Raw genomic sequence first — 14,799 nt, forward strand, 5'->3', positions numbered from 1 at the left:
GAGCAAGCAGTTTGGGTGGGAAAACAGAACTGGAGGAAGTTGACAGGGATGGGCGGGGCCCGTGGGGGGGGCTGACCAGGAACCCAGCTTCCTGCTCAGTACCCAGGCATCCAGCCCCTGGCTCACCCCCACCCCTTCCAGCCCCCACTCCCCTCAGGAACCTAGGGTTCCAGCCCTCCTCCCAAATCCCAGCTACCCTTCCCCCTTCAGTTTCTCCCCCTCAGGGGATGGAGGCCGAGAGACCCCAGGAAGAAGAGGAAGATGACCAGGTGAGCTGCGCACCGGGTTGGGGAGGCTGACACTGGGAGAAAGGGAGGTGAGAGGACCTGGGACAGCAACGTAGTGACAGGGGTTTCAGGGGACTTAGAAGGGTTTGAACAAACTGAGGCAGGAACAGAGAGACACAGAGAGAAGAGATGGGCTGTTGGCCTAGCCCCCTGCCCACCACACCCAGGCTTGATTGGACCGGGTGTCTCTCAGCATCAGGGACCCCATCAGGATGAGCATGACTGGCCCCCTATGAACACCAGCACTCGGCCTTGGCGATCTGCTCCTCCGTCCCCTCCTCCTTCAGGGACCCGTCACACAGGTACCCTCATCCGACCCGGGAGCTCCCTGACCTTGATGCCCACATCCTTCCTGATCCCATTACCAAGGCCCACTCCATCCTGGGCCCTCTCCCCACCTCCTCCTGACTCCCCATTACAGCCCCTCAGCTCTGACCCCAAGTGCCTAAACACCTTGCACCACCAAAGCTCCTGTCTGCCAATTTCTCTGGGTCTCTGAACCCTACCTCTCCTTTTCCCAGCCCTGGGGCCCCGCTCCGCCTCCCTGCTCTCCCTACAGACTGAGCTCCTTCTGGATTTGGTGGCAGAGGCCCAGTCCCGCCGCCTAGAGGAGCAGAGAGCCACCTTCCACATCCCGCAGAATCCCCCAAACAGAGCCCCAGCCACACACCGGCCTCTTGAGGACAGAGAACAGCTCTACAGCACTATCCTCAGTCACCAGGTGAGACACCTACCCAAAAGGCAAGATCCACGGTTCCTGGTCTCTTGGTCCTCCCTCTCCCTAGCATCTGCCCCCTTGCCTAGCCTAGTCCCCACCATGCCCATCACAGGAATCCCCTATACCCCTTCCACCAGCCTTGGCTCCTTTCAAGGCCTGTTCCTCTTAAAACCTCACCAACACCCTCCCTCCCCTCCACTCCTCCAGTGCCAGCGGATGGAAGCCCAGCGGTCAGAGCCTCCCCTACCCCCAGGGGGACAGGAGCTCCTGGAGTTGCTGCTGAGAGTTCAGGGTGGGGGTCGAATGGAGGAGCAAAGGTCCCGGCCCCCAACACATACCTGCTGAGATTTGAGCCACCCCACCAGCCACTCCGCACTCTGGGGCTCAAAGCTGGCCAGCCCTCAACTACTGTGTGGCAGGGACACCAGAGACTGGAGGACCCAGGAGAAATCTCAATATTCATCACCCTCATCCACCTTTCCTGGGAATGGAGGGGGTGAAAGTCCTCAAAACCTGAGCATAGTCAAAGTAGGATGGTCATTTAACTCCCTCCCCTAGTGTGTGGGAGCTTGAAGCAATGAAGGAATCCCAGCCACTGAGGGACACCCTACCCCCTCCTCTGATCACAAGGAGTGGTTCTAAGTCCTGAGTTGTGGAGACATCCCCAGGGGGCAGAATCTGAGGGCTCAGGCCTCCCTATCTCCCAAGAAAAGGCAAATCTCCCAAGGTTAGGGCCTGACAGACAGTCCCACCCTCCTTCTCAGTAAGAAGACAGAGAGGGCACTGTAAAGAGACCATTCTCCCACCCACCACCAGCACCCCCAGCCCCAGGATGCGGGGTCTACAGGCTGTGAATGGACACTTAGTACTCCGCCCCCTGCCTCCCCACGGCTGCTCAGAGTCTGATGTTTTGGTTGTATGAATAAATGTAATTCTCCCAACTGAAGAAGACTGGTGTTTGGGGCTGCGGTGGGGAGGGAGGGGCAGTGGGGGGGCGGGGGAGAGGAAGGTGAGGCCGGAGGCCGCCTCTCTCCCTAGTCTGGCGAGAGGCCAGCTCCCCTCCCTGGCTGGTTAATTACTGGCTCATTAAGCAGCGGCTGGAGACCTCCCTAATTATACTCCCCCAACCCCCCTCTCCTGGTTTTAATTAAGTAGAACAGGGAGGGGAATCATTAGGACAAGAAATATGAACTGAGCTGTCTGTGAACCCAGGCATTCTAGCGGCCAGAGGCCACAAAACCTAGATCCCTGATTCGGAACCCAGGCGGCGGTCCCCTAGCCCCAACAAGCCCCGCTTTCCAGACCGACGACTTGCAGCCCGGTTGCCTTCGCATATTTTCCCCGTAGGTCCAGTCTCCTCCCCTCGCCCCCTCTTCCCTCTCCCCTCCTCCACTCGGTCCCAGTTCCTCTGCTTCTGTGTGTCTCTCTCCGCCCCCAGCTCCTCCCTGTTCCTCCTCTCTTCTCCCCTCCTCTTCCTCCCCGGCTCCCCTCCCCCAGCCTCCCTCCCTCGCTCCCCCTCTCCTCCCTCCTCCCTCCTCCCTCTCTCTCTCACACACACCCCCGCTTGGGCCTCCTCTCTCTCCGGCTCCATTTTCTCCGCCGCCGGGGGCCGGGGTCTCCTGTGGGGGGCCCAGCGGTACCCCAGGTCTCCCTTCAGGCCGGGGGTGAACCTCCGAGGGAGCCGGGAGGGGAGAAACGGGTGGGGGTTGGGGCGGAGGGAGCAGCGGCCCCACCGAGTTTGGGGGGGGCGGGAGTAACCAGGCGGGGGAGGGCGGAGCAGGGAGGGGGCCTCAGGGCCCCCCCCCAACTATGGACGAGCGGCTGCTGGGGCCGCCCCCTCCAGGCGGGGGCCGGGGGGGCCTGGGATTGGTGGGTGGGGAGCCTGGGGGCCCTGGCGAGCCTCCCGGCGGCGGAGACCCCGGTGGGGGTAACGGGGGGGTCCCGGGAGGCCGAGGGAAGCAAGACATCGGGGACATTCTGCAGCAGATAATGACCATCACCGACCAGAGCCTGGATGAGGCCCAGGCCAAGTGAGTGCCCCCACCCCGGGACCCTACACAGACCCAGCAGAAGCCCCATTCACAAGCTCTGAATCTTTTGGGAATCCCCACCCCCACCCCCCACTCCAGGACCCTCTCCAGGATCCTACAGCTCTCTTCTCTCCTTACTCCTGTTAGTCCTGAGATAAGCCATCCCTCTCAAACCTCCCTTCACCACCAGACCCTGAAACCTTCAAAGAGGGGAGCCCAGGGTGGTCTCACTGCCCACCCACCCCCCACCTCTCACTGACCCCTGTACCGCCCTGGAACATCCTTCTACCTCCAGAACCCTGCCCTGGCTTTGAGACTAAGAAACTGCTATGCTGTCTGTGTTCCTAACTCTCCACCCAGCCCACCCCCATCTTCTCCAGACCTGGGTCCATCCCAGAGCTCCTACCACTCCTCTCCACCACTTGCCCATCCTCCCAAGGGTCCTCATCCAACCCTTAGCCCTTGCTCAGCCAGACACTAGGAGCATCAGAGCCTCCTGCCTTGGTCAGTCCCAGGACCCCCCATACGCATCTGTATTGAAATCCCCAGCCCCGTCTCTGGCACCTCAAACTCTGACTCTTCTCACAGTCTCCATCTCCTTTCATCTGAAATCTACCTAGTCACTCTCAAGTTGGCAGTTACCCGAAAATTTCCCTTTGTCCCCTTCTAGGCCCATTTCCCATAGCCCCGTGTGTGCTTGTGGTGCCTTTATCTTGCTGCCTGCACCTTCCCCCCCATCTTCCTAAAGCCAAATTCCCCACATCTCCACATTCCAGGAGCTGTCTCCCCGCTCAACTCCGTCATGTCCCCACCCCCACCTTCTACCTCCCTTCTTGTTCCCAGGCTCCCCCTCACCCTCATGGTACCCCCATCCCGCCCCACCTCTGTTCTTGTAGCTTCTCAACTATTCTTTCCCTTTCCTCCCAAGGAAACACGCCCTTAACTGCCACCGCATGAAGCCTGCTCTCTTTAGTGTCCTGTGCGAAATCAAGGAGAAAACCGGTATGTGAGTCCCCCTCTGATTCCTCACCTCTGGGGACTGAACTCTGTCCTTTAGAGGGCTCAGGCCAAGAGTTTGACATTTCGGGGCACTGAGGACAGTAGGGGTTAGGGAAGTTGCTAAGGGAAAATGGGGAGGGAACCAAAGCCTAGAAACGTGGGTGTCCAGGAGACACCAGGAGGGCTACGAGCTGGCTGTGGGTTCCCTGGGTCCCTAAGTTCACTCGCCTGCATGCTAGGCCTCAGCATTCGAAGCTCCCAAGAGGAGGAGCCGGTGGACCCACAGCTGATGCGCCTGGACAACATGCTTCTGGCAGAGGGTGTGGCTGGGCCTGAGAAAGGGGGGGGCTCTGCTGCAGCAGCTGCAGCCGCCGCAGCCTCGGGGGGCGGCGTGTCCCCTGACAACTCCATCGAACACTCCGACTATCGTAGCAAACTTGCCCAAATCCGCCACATCTACCACTCGGAGCTGGAGAAGTATGAGCAGGTGAGGAGACCAGGCTGGCGTGGGTGAGAGGACAGGGCATCCCAAGACCAGAGGTCCCCTCCTCACAGCCCCTGGCGCCCACTGCAGGCATGTAACGAGTTCACGACGCACGTCATGAACCTGCTGAGGGAACAGAGCCGCACACGGCCTGTGGCTCCCAAGGAGATGGAGCGCATGGTGAGCATCATCCACCGAAAGTTCAGTGCCATCCAGATGCAGCTCAAGCAGAGCACCTGTGAGGCTGTCATGATCCTGCGTTCCCGCTTCTTGGATGCCAGGTGGGGCTCCTTCCCCCCACTTTTCCCAGCCTCAGGGCCATTGGCTCACACACAACACGGTGCTTCATGGCAGCGGCGCCCTCTAGAGTGGTGCAAGACAGACGCCCTGCTGGGAGAGCAGCTGCCTCACCACCATTCTCCTTCTTCTGTAGACGCAAACGCCGCAACTTCAGCAAACAGGCCACTGAGGTCCTCAACGAGTACTTCTACTCCCACCTGAGTAACCCGTATCCTAGTGAGGAGGCTAAGGAGGAGCTTGCCAAGAAGTGTGGGATCACTGTTTCTCAGGTATGGGGTGGGACTCAGGGCCAGGATGTGGTGTTCAGGTTAAAAGCTCTCTGATCAACTGACTGAGGCGGTTACGGGGGGCGGGGGGTTGCGGGGGGAAGGTCTGCACCTGACCCTCCTTTCTGCTCCATGCCTCACAGGTCTCCAACTGGTTTGGCAACAAGCGGATCCGCTATAAGAAAAATATTGGAAAGTTCCAAGAGGAGGCCAACATCTATGCCGTCAAGACTGCCGTGTCAGTCACCCAGGGGGGCCACAGCCGCACCAGCTCCCCGACACCCCCTTCCTCTGCAGGTGGACCCCGCTGCCATCCTGGCTGGTTCTCTTGCACACTTCCGGCCTTTGTTCCCACTTCCTATCTAGACAGGATCCCAGCAGAGAGGGGGCCTTTTGGGATGAGAGGGAACTAGCTGAGATGGGGTGGAGATGTCAGGGGACAAAGGCCAGTCCAGCAAAGTAACTGTCTTCCAGCAAGTGGCCAGGGAGGGAGGGGGAGGCTCAGACACAGCCTGCCCCTGAGTGTTGCTGTGTCTTAGGGATAAGTTGTGTATAGCAGCACACTCCCGGAACTAGTTCAGAGGGCTTTTTGGAAACACAGGACTGTGGTGAGTCTCAGGCTCTGTTAGACTCTTCCCTAATACCCTCTCTGCTCCCTTAAGGCTCTGGCGGCTCTTTCAATCTCTCAGGATCTGGAGACATGTTTCTGGGGATGCCCGGGCTCAACGGAGATTCCTATTCTGCTTCCCAGGTCAGGTGGCCCGTCTCCCCTCGACCAGGGCTTGCCCAAACTCGGTTTCCTGCTCTCCAGGGTATGAGACTCCTCACCATGTCCTGCCCTTCTTTGCTGCCTGCAGGTGGAATCACTCCGACACTCAATGGGGCCAGGGGGCTACGGGGATAACCTTGGGGGAGGCCAGATGTACAGCCCTCGGGAAATGAGGGTGAGTGAACACCTGACGCTCCCTTTGTCCACCTCTCACCTGGACAGGACGGCTTTCCTGTGGTCGTGTTGTCTCCCACACTGGATTTCCCTGCCCTAACCTCTCTCTTTTTCTAGGCAAATGGTGGCTGGCAGGAGGCTGTAACCCCATCCTCAGTGACATCTCCGACAGAGGGACCAGGGAGCGTTCACTCTGACACTTCCAACTGATCTTGCCCCTTAGGGCCACAGGGGTGGGGGCTCACAAGGCGACTCTTGAAGAGGACGCAGGCATCCAGAGGACAAACCCCAGACACAGGAGAAGCACAAGACAGAGAAGGGCAAATGGGGTCATCCCTTCCCTGACCAGACTCTCCAGTGCTGGGGGTACTGACTACATGACAGGGAAAATGGGGTCCCCTAAGGGGAAAGTGGGGTCTCAACCCCTTTTTTCCTTTGTCTTTCTTCTCTCCCTTTCTCTCACACATACACCACACACTCAGAATTCTGTTGTTCAGATTGCTTTCCCTTTGCTCTACCTGCCATACTATATTTCATTTCTGTATCTTTCTCTGGGCTCCCCCACTCTTCCCTCCTCTACCCCACTTAACCTGCTCTGGGATCTGTGGAGAAGCCAGCCCTGCCTGACCAGAGATGCCAAAACTGGGGACACTCCTGGACAGAGGATATGGGCCATGAACTCTGTGCCTCCCCACCCCTGCCCCTCCAGATGGCTTTATTACCTCATACGCAGCTCATCTTAAACCAATAGAATCGCTCGGTGGACGAGAGTGTCTGACTCAGATATCTACCTCGGAGGGAGTTTCTGCTACTTTAGGGAATTGTTGACTGGGCTTTGGGGTTTTGTTTTTGTTTTGTTTTGTTTTGTTTCTTAAAGGAAAGAAACGAAACCCTGGGATCCATCTGTACTATCTGAATTTTTTGTTTTGTTATTGGTTCTTAATTTTTAGTTTGGGGAAGTAGATGTTTTTATAAATATATTGGTTTTGTTTTTGTTTTAATTTCTTACTTCCCCACGTTAGGGGTGATAGCCGAAGGGGTCATAAGAGAAAGGGGAACAAATAGAACTTGTAAAGAGGCCCACCTGGCTCCAGTCCCATCCATCAGAAAGTATGCTTAGCAGGGCCCCAAGCCTGCCCCCCTAAAATGACTTAGGTATTTTTGCTTGTACGATCACTTAAGTGTTCTTTGCTTATGCAGGCAGCTCTCTGCTGCATTTGATGTGGAGGTAGTCAGGGGCTTGTTCTGCTGACCTATCCCCTTCTCCCCCCACATACAAACACACGGCACCCCTGGGCAGGGCTGGACTCAGTAGTTTTGAGGAAGAGCCACCTTCCCCTGTGAGTGACACGTCTTTAAATCTTTTTAAACTACTCTTTGCAGACTGGAGGGGAAAGAATGGGGAAGGGGTTATTGCCAAATATGGTGAATGTGGGTTGGGGTACCTGTATGTATATCTCCCTCAACTTCCCCAGAAATGAGGCATTTTTTTTTCTCAGTTCAAAATCAAGAGGGTGGGGAGAGAGAAGAGGGAGATTACAAAAAGCCAAGTATGGGGGAAAGTAAAATCACCCATGTCCTATTCTTGGCCAGAAACCTACCAGCTGAGCCCCTCAAACATCCTCAGGATTTTACAAGACTGTCCTAGTGAGGAAACCTCTCCTGTCTAAGATCCAGGCAGGACTGGAAGGGAGCAGATTGGATGGGTGTATGATGGGTGGTGGGCAGGATGAACGGGTTGGGGGCAGTTCTCTCCTCACTTGTAAACTTGTAGTTTCACAGAAAAGGAAAAAAAAAAAACACACAGTTTTAAATAAAGAAATTTCTTTTTTCCCTGGGTTTAGTTGAGCATTATTTTCAAAAACATAAGAAACCCCAGAACAAAATCTGTCTCTCATAAAACCCCACACAGGTGTTTCCCCCGACTCCTCCCAGCCTTCCCCTCGCCACCCAGGTCCCACGGTTCACCTTCAACCCTCCCCAAGGGCAACAGCCAGGCCTGAACCCTGTCGTCCAGCAACCTTACCTAAGCCATATGGGCTCCAGTTCGTCCACCAGGCAAGCCCTCAGTAGACAGAGTTGGGGTCCTGAGTAATGAGAAATTCTAGGAGGTACACCCCCCCCTCCCACCGTGGATATGGCTGTGCCTGGAGACCGGCAGTGCCTAAGGGTGGGGTGATCATTGTTTCTCCTCCTACCTGAAGGACTCTTGTCCAAGCAGCATGAATTCCTAGCATTCCCTGTGGCGGGACAGGACGGGAAGATGGGGGTAGAGGAGAGGGTGCAAGCCCCACCTAGGGCCGTGGCCACAGCAGTGAGGGGCACACAGAGCCAGGAGCCTGGGAAGGAAGCAGGATGGCAGCAGGGGCAGCAGCAGGAGCCTGGATGCTGGTCCTCAGTCTGTGGGGTGAGCCTTTCCCCCCCCTCACACCAATCCTCCCCGTAGAAAGCATTTCATCCCACTCCCCAAATCTGCCCAGAACTTTGTGGAACCTGGCATTGCTTTTCAAGCTCCCTCACCCATCTTAACCTCCCCTAGTTTTGTTAGCCTCTCCCTTCCTTCCTACCCCTCCACCATTGTACTGTCTCCCAGGGGCAGTAGTAGGCGATCGAAACATCACGGCCCGGATTGGGAAGCCACTGGTGCTGAACTGTAGGGGAGCCCCCAAGAAACCACCCCAACAGCTAGAATGGAAACTGGTAAGCAGGTCTCCTGCCACAGTTTCCCTGCTTCCAGAGACCAGGAATGATTCCCTTCCCCACCTCCCTGTCTCATGAGTCCTTTCCCAAAGGACTCGCACTGTTCAGGCCCCTCTCCTCTGTCCTCAGAACACAGGTCGCACAGAAGCTTGGAAGGTCCTGTCTCCCGAGGGAGACTCCTGGGATAGCGTGGCTCGAGTGCTCCCCAATGGTTCCCTCCTCCTGCCAGCAGTAGGGATCCAGGATGAGGGGACTTTCCGGTGTCAGGCAACAAGCAGGAATGGAAAGGAGATGAGGTCCGCCTACCAAGTCCGAGTCTACCGTAAGAGTTCCAGGACCTTCTCCATGGCCCACCTCTCATCTAAGGAAAAGCCTTTAACCCCAGCCCTTGATTCCTTGGCCCTGGTGTGGGAGAACCTGTGACTTCAGCTGCCCTAGATCCTACACCCGCGTGTGAGTCTTCAAAGCTGCAGCCTCTGACTGAAATTTTCCTTCCTTCAGAGATTCCTGGGAAGCCAGAAATTGTCTCTCCTGCCTCTGAACTCGTGCCTGGTGTCCCCAATAAGGTAGCAGTAGGTGGGGGTGGGGGGGGAGTAGAAAGCAGTCCTAAGAAGAGGAAGGGGAGTGTAAGTTCTGTGTGTGTGTGTGTGTGTGTGTTGTGTGTAGTCTCTTATTTTCAAAGATAATGAAGGTCACTCTTTCCCCAGGTGGGGACATGTGTGTCCGAGGGGGGCTATCCTGCAGGGACTCTTAATTGGCATTCAGACGGGAAACTCCTCATACCTGATGGCAAAGGTAAGTCCCAAAGTCTCCCCTCCCAGCTGCTTTCTTTCTGATCCCTCTCCCACACCCACCCTGGGATATCTTGCCTTACCCTCCCCTCCCTGCACAGGAGTGTCTGTGCTGGAAGAGACCACGAGACACCCTCAGACAGGGCTTTTCACACTCCAGTCGGCGCTGATGGTGACCCCAGCCTGGGGAGGAGCTCCCCACCTCACCTTCTCCTGTAGCTTCAGCCCTGGACTTCCCCGGCGTCGAGCCCTACACACAGCCTCCATCCAGCTCAGAGTCTGGGGTGAGTAGAGACCCTCAGGGAAGAGGAAAGCCCACGGCCACTAGGACCACACAGGTATAACTCTCAACTTCATTCATGCCCTCTGCCCCAGAGCCTGTGCCTCCAGAGGTCCGAGTGATGATACAGCCAGAAGGTGGAAAACTAGTTCGTGGTGGTACTGTGACCCTGACCTGTGAAACCCCTGCCCAGTCCTCCCTTCAGATCCACTGGATCAAGGATGTGAGTGACTTGGGGAGGGGGCTGGGAAGTAGAGAGACACATCACTGGCAATGAGAATAGGAGGCTCACGGACAGGTTGGCAAGGAGTTGGGAAAGACAACCGAGTACTTGAGGATGTAAAGACAAAGACAGAAGTATGGGATGTGTGGAGATTTTATAAGTCTCTGTCCCCCTTCCACCCCCAGGGCATACCCCTGCACCTTGCCCCCAGCCCTGTGCTGCTTCTCAGTGATGTGGAGTTTGACGATGAGGGAAGCTACAGCTGTGTGGCCACCTATCCCAGCCATGGGCCCCAGGAAAGCCCGGCTGTCCGTGTCGTCATAGGTGAGAAAAACCTCTCTCCAAACCCCAGGGATCCTGGGGCTGGGTTAAGGGACAGTGCGGATACCAGTTCCCTAGCCCAACCTGGCACTGTCTCCAAGAACCACACCACTCCTCCTTGGTTCACCCACATCCAGGCCTCCTCTGCCCCACCCAAACTCTCCTGAGAGAGCAGCCCAGCTGTTCCCTCTCTCCTCTCAAGAAAGGGGAAGACTCAATCAGGGCTCCCACTAATAGCCTTCTCTCAAATTTAGACCTTCCCTTCTAAATTGCTCTGACTTTGCCTTTCAGAAGCAGAGGAGGAGCCCATCGCAGGTGAGGGGTTGGAAGCAGAGGGCCCAAACGGGACTTGGGGATGGGTGGTCAACAAGAAAGGAATGGTGAGTGGTGGGGGCCCTCACTTCTCCCCATCTCTCTACAGGCTCTGTGGAAGGGCAGGGACTGGGAACTGTAGCCCTGGCCCTGGGGATCCTGGGAGGCCTGGGGGTCGCTGCCCTGCTCATTGGGGCCATCATGTGGCGAAGACAGCGACCCCGAAGAGAGGAAAGGTGAGTGAGAAAGCCAAACAGCTCAGACTTGGGACCACCAGGCAGCAAGGAGGGGTGTGGGGGCAGGAATGACGGAGCGCTAGAAACCATGTGCAGAATTCTCCCCAATCCCCCTCCCCAGGAAGGCCCCAGAAAACCAGGAGGAGGAGGAGGAGCGCGTAGAGCTGAATCAGTCAGAGGAGCCAGAGGCAGCTGAGAGCGGTGCAGCCGGGCCCTGAGGGGTGACAGCTAGACCCCATCTGTCAGCCCCCTTTTCTCCCCCTGCCCCCAGCTGCTCTGTCCTGGCCTCAGAGCACTTTCCCCCTATATAACCTGTACCCCACCTCACCAAACTTGCTTCCACAACCAGAGCCTCCCATAGTGATAAGTAAACACCTCGCCTATTTGCTCTCGTGCACATGTCTGTCTGTGTGTGTGTGTGTGTGAGAGAGACAGTGAGTGTGTGTGAGACACCCTCACCCCCTGAATCCTTGAGAGTCTTGAAGAAGAGGGGCTCACCCTCACACCTCCCCATACCACACAGATATTTACTCAGTTGGGGATAAGATGCTCCTGTCCTGGAAGGAAGGAGGAAAGGACAAAAGTGGGCAGAGCTCCCATCAATACATCTCACCTTGTTTATTGAATTTATAATAAAGGAGGTAGTGAGGGGAAGAAAGCACTTAGAGGCAGAAACCATATTAGACAATAGGGAGAGAAAAATTAAGTTAAATCAACAGGGGGAAGGTAGGGGAGAGTCAGAGGGAGCCTTGTTCATCTTTCAACATCAAATCAGTAAAAGTGGGGAAAAGCAAAGGATCAGGAGAGAGGAGAAACAGACATCCTCTTCTGTCTGTCCTCCTGTCCCAGAGGTGGGAGTTATGATGCTACTCAGTGAGTTCAGAGCAGAAGGTTCTCCCATACTCTGCACAGATGTCACTCCTCCTACCCACAGCCTCCTAGAAAGTAGCCGTGGCCTTAGCCAATAGAAAGGGAGGAGCTGGGGAAGGAGGGGCCAGGAGTAAGGAAGGGTCAGCAAGGACCCCCAATACTGATTCTCCTCTGGCTGGAGGTGGGCAGGAAGGAGACAAAGCTCAAATACTGAGCAGCCAGAAAAAGAAGAAGATGGCGAGAAACAGGAAGAGGGAGTCCTGCCAGCTGGAGGCCGGGTGACCCTGTCCCAGATCCACACCTGTAGGAGAGAGGAAAGCTGTGGAAGAAGCATCCACTCCTAGGTTGGGAAGGGGCCTGAGCTGAGGGAAGGCTCTTACCTGTACCCCGATGGAATGGCTCATGAGAGTTGAAGACGGTGGTGAAAAAGCCAAAAGGAAAAGCACCAACACCAAATGAGAAGTGAAAACCCCCGGTATCTCCAAATGACTGGAATCCCTACAGGAGGTGGACAAAGTCAGAGGAGAACTGGGCAGGTCTTTGGCAGGGAAGGAACACAATTAGACAAGACTCACCCCTCTGCTTTCCGGGGCTGGTCGCTGGCCCTGGGGGCGGGGTGGAGTTTTCAATCTGAAGGACGGGAGAGGGGCTAGCAATGAGAAACCATCTCTTCCCTTCCACACCCCACTCCCAGGGCAGAAGCCCTCCATCTTCCCTCAGTAACACCCCCTCTCTCTCACCTGGGGTCCTGGGACTTCTGGCTCCCTCGCCCATAAAGAGGAACAACCTTTTCTCTGCTGATCCCAGCTTTACACACTGGGCACTCCTGCCGCTCTGGCCGCGTCTCCAGCCACTGAGGGAGAAAATGAAGTGGTTTCCAGTTCACAGCAGGGTCTTTCAACTCCTCAGACCTCCCCATTTCCCTCTTCATCTCCTCTGAGTACGCACCTGATGAAGACAGGGCCAACTGGATGGGGGGAAAAAAAAGAAGGTCAAACTAGCTACAGAAAAGACAGACACAGACCCAACCTCACAAGAGTCTGATCTCACCCCCTCTTCCCAGGTATTCCCTGTTTCTTTTCCTTTTCTTTACAATTTCTACCGTGCCAGCTAGTCTGGCTTTCCTGCTTCTCTGATTTCTCTGATCTTACAACATGTAAAGTAATATCCATCCTCAACATGCTCAACCCTCTCCTCTCCCCCTACACACACACACACACACATGCATGCACTCACGCACCCATCTCCTCCTCCTTTCTCTGCCTTTTGACTTAAGTTTTCAGGTCTCTTCAAACAAGGCTTTCCAGATCTCCTCTTTCAGCCCCCAGCCCCATCCTTGTCCCTATCACTCCCAAACAATTTTTTCCTCTCTTCTAGGCTCAATAATGTCCCCATTTCCACCATCCTTTAACTTCTTAGGATTGCCCCTTCAGTGCCCTTGTTCTCGGGTTTGTCATACCACTCCCTATCAACATCTCGCCTGAATGTGATCCCACATTCCCTAGGTGTCCCCTACCCACCCCTAATCTTTGAGTCTAATCTATTAACACCTGTACAGCTTAGACCTCTCACATTCTCGGGTCTCACCTGTTACAGATGTGCTGTGACGCCCACCCCGCCCCAAATCCTCTTAACACACCATACATACCCCTCAGCTCCTAGTTCCTATGACTCTCCGTCCCACGAGTCTCCTCTGTACAGATATGACTCTCTGGCCCACACAGACCCAAAGAGACCTAAGTCCCCTCCTCGGGCCTCACCGATGTGAATGTGCCCTCCGATTATCTGTATAATTGTATGCCACCCCGCCCACAACCCCACCCCCCGAGTAAGGAGGTGAGCCCTTCTTTTCTCCCCCTCCCGGATCCTCACCAGTACAGGTGGCCACACACACTGACCACAGCTTCCCGAGCAGTCTCCAAACATATATTACATTCGAAGGTCGCGCCCGCCCCGCCCCGCTCGCGGTTTGGCCCTTCGGGGCCCCCGTCCTCATCCTCTGCTGCTGCCATGGCCAGTTCTGTTTCGCCTTCACGTACCCCTTAATCCCCCAAAAACACACACACACGCCCCAACAACCAGAAACCGCCTCCAACCCACGGTCGTTGGGCGGGCTCCAAAGCTTTCTTAAGCACTATTGGCTTGAGTGACTGACAATCACACAGTTCAAAAGAAAGGATTGGTCCAAAGTGTAGGGGCGAGGTTTGCGCCGTCCTGCCCTTGCACAATGCTCATTGGCTAATACAGTCTCAGTCAGTGTGCAACGCGAACGGATTGGTAACAATTCGACACGTGCCGTCGCACGACCAGGGGGAGCTTTATTCGTCTGATTAGCTGCCAATCATAACCAAAGACCAAAAGCAATTGGTTCGGGGCTACACAGGCCTCGCCTACTCTAAGTTGCCTTTCTTTCCTTCACGTCCCCTTTCAGAGAATGTCTGGAATCCTATTGGACTTTGGAGTGTAGGGCTCCAGAGCACTTGATTGGCTGGAACTCGACGGAAAATGGTGGTTAGGTAAAATGCGCGTGCGTAGCAGCCGGCGGGAAGGGGTGGGCCAATCCCGTGAGGGTTGAGCCTTCTCTGGTCCCACCCCCTTCTCCTCTATCTTGTCGCCATGGTGACTGCTCTACGATTGGCGGGGTTTAGGGTTCAAAGGCCTTGGCTCGGCCTCATCCGGGTCCTCTGGCTGTGGTCTCTCTAGGCTGATTGGTCAGTTTCTTTCACCCCTGATTGGCCGAGGTCGGGAAAGACGGCGAAAAGCTCGGCGGGAGACCAAATGCTCGGGTCGCAAGGTTCAAAATGGCTCCGGCCTCCTTCGGAGGTGACGTAGAGAGCAGAACTTGTGTTCGCCCCTCCCTTTTAGTGAAGAAGGGAGCAGAACGGGGATCAGCTCGTTTGGAGGGTGCGAACATCGATCTGGGGCGCTGGTGTTAACCCATCTCCCTCGGCTGGAGGACTCAGCCCGCTCCTCCTTAGGTGATTTGCAGAACAGAACTAAGGGCCCACACCTTTCTAATGTGACACAGTATGACAGAGT

The 14,799-nt window shown here is 55.8% G+C and overlaps 4 protein-coding genes across 8 annotated transcripts; 3 read left to right on the forward strand and 1 right to left on the reverse strand.

Moving 5' to 3' along the window:
• Window positions 1-227: 227 nt before the first annotated feature.
• On the forward strand, window positions 228-1,946 carry GPSM3 (G protein signaling modulator 3). Its single transcript, XM_059179348.1, has 4 exons — window positions 228-269; window positions 481-589; window positions 809-1,008; window positions 1,213-1,946. Exons 1-4 carry the CDS (start codon window positions 228-230, stop codon window positions 1,348-1,350), a joined length of 489 nt encoding a protein of 162 aa, XP_059035331.1. The 3' UTR covers window positions 1,351-1,946.
• PBX2 (PBX homeobox 2) lies at window positions 871-7,866 on the forward strand. 2 transcript variants are annotated; one of them, XM_059178799.1, is made up of 9 exons: window positions 871-1,008; window positions 3,964-4,037; window positions 4,274-4,521; window positions 4,609-4,799; window positions 4,952-5,087; window positions 5,228-5,381; window positions 5,747-5,835; window positions 5,942-6,028; window positions 6,145-7,866. In XM_059178799.1, the coding sequence occupies exons 2-9, from the start codon at window positions 3,989-3,991 to the stop codon at window positions 6,235-6,237; spliced, it is 1,047 nt and encodes a 348-aa protein (XP_059034782.1). In that variant the 5' UTR covers window positions 871-1,008; window positions 3,964-3,988; the 3' UTR covers window positions 6,238-7,866. The 2 variants fall into 2 exon arrangements, with proteins under 2 accessions (XP_059034782.1, XP_059034781.1); XM_059178798.1 differs by lacking the exon at window positions 871-1,008 and adding an exon at window positions 2,765-3,035.
• RNF5 (ring finger protein 5) lies at window positions 6,869-13,877 on the reverse strand. The gene is made up of 6 exons (XM_059178823.1): window positions 13,633-13,877; window positions 12,709-12,727; window positions 12,501-12,613; window positions 12,336-12,390; window positions 12,141-12,258; window positions 6,869-12,061 (listed from the first exon to the last, which is right to left on the reverse strand). Exons 1-6 carry the CDS (start codon window positions 13,770-13,772, stop codon window positions 11,964-11,966), a joined length of 543 nt encoding a protein of 180 aa, XP_059034806.1. The 5' UTR covers window positions 13,773-13,877; the 3' UTR covers window positions 6,869-11,963.
• On the forward strand, window positions 8,276-11,285 carry AGER (advanced glycosylation end-product specific receptor). Of its 4 annotated transcripts, none has more exons than XM_059178797.1 (11): window positions 8,276-8,434; window positions 8,621-8,727; window positions 8,857-9,049; window positions 9,229-9,293; window positions 9,435-9,522; window positions 9,620-9,802; window positions 9,894-10,021; window positions 10,207-10,345; window positions 10,634-10,657; window positions 10,764-10,890; window positions 10,987-11,285. In XM_059178797.1, exons 1-11 carry the CDS (start codon window positions 8,383-8,385, stop codon window positions 11,084-11,086), a joined length of 1,206 nt encoding a protein of 401 aa, XP_059034780.1. In that variant the 5' UTR covers window positions 8,276-8,382; the 3' UTR covers window positions 11,087-11,285. The 4 variants fall into 4 exon arrangements, with proteins under 4 accessions (XP_059034780.1, XP_059034777.1, XP_059034778.1 ...); XM_059178794.1 differs by having other exon boundaries at window positions 8,368-8,434; window positions 11,012-11,285; XM_059178795.1 differs by lacking the exon at window positions 10,634-10,657 and having other exon boundaries at window positions 8,368-8,434.
• Window positions 13,878-14,799: the final 922 nt, after the last annotated feature.

This window comes from Mustela lutreola, chromosome 6 (assembly GCF_030435805.1).
Source record: "Mustela lutreola isolate mMusLut2 chromosome 6, mMusLut2.pri, whole genome shotgun sequence".
Taxonomy (NCBI): Eukaryota; Metazoa; Chordata; class Mammalia; order Carnivora; family Mustelidae; genus Mustela; species Mustela lutreola.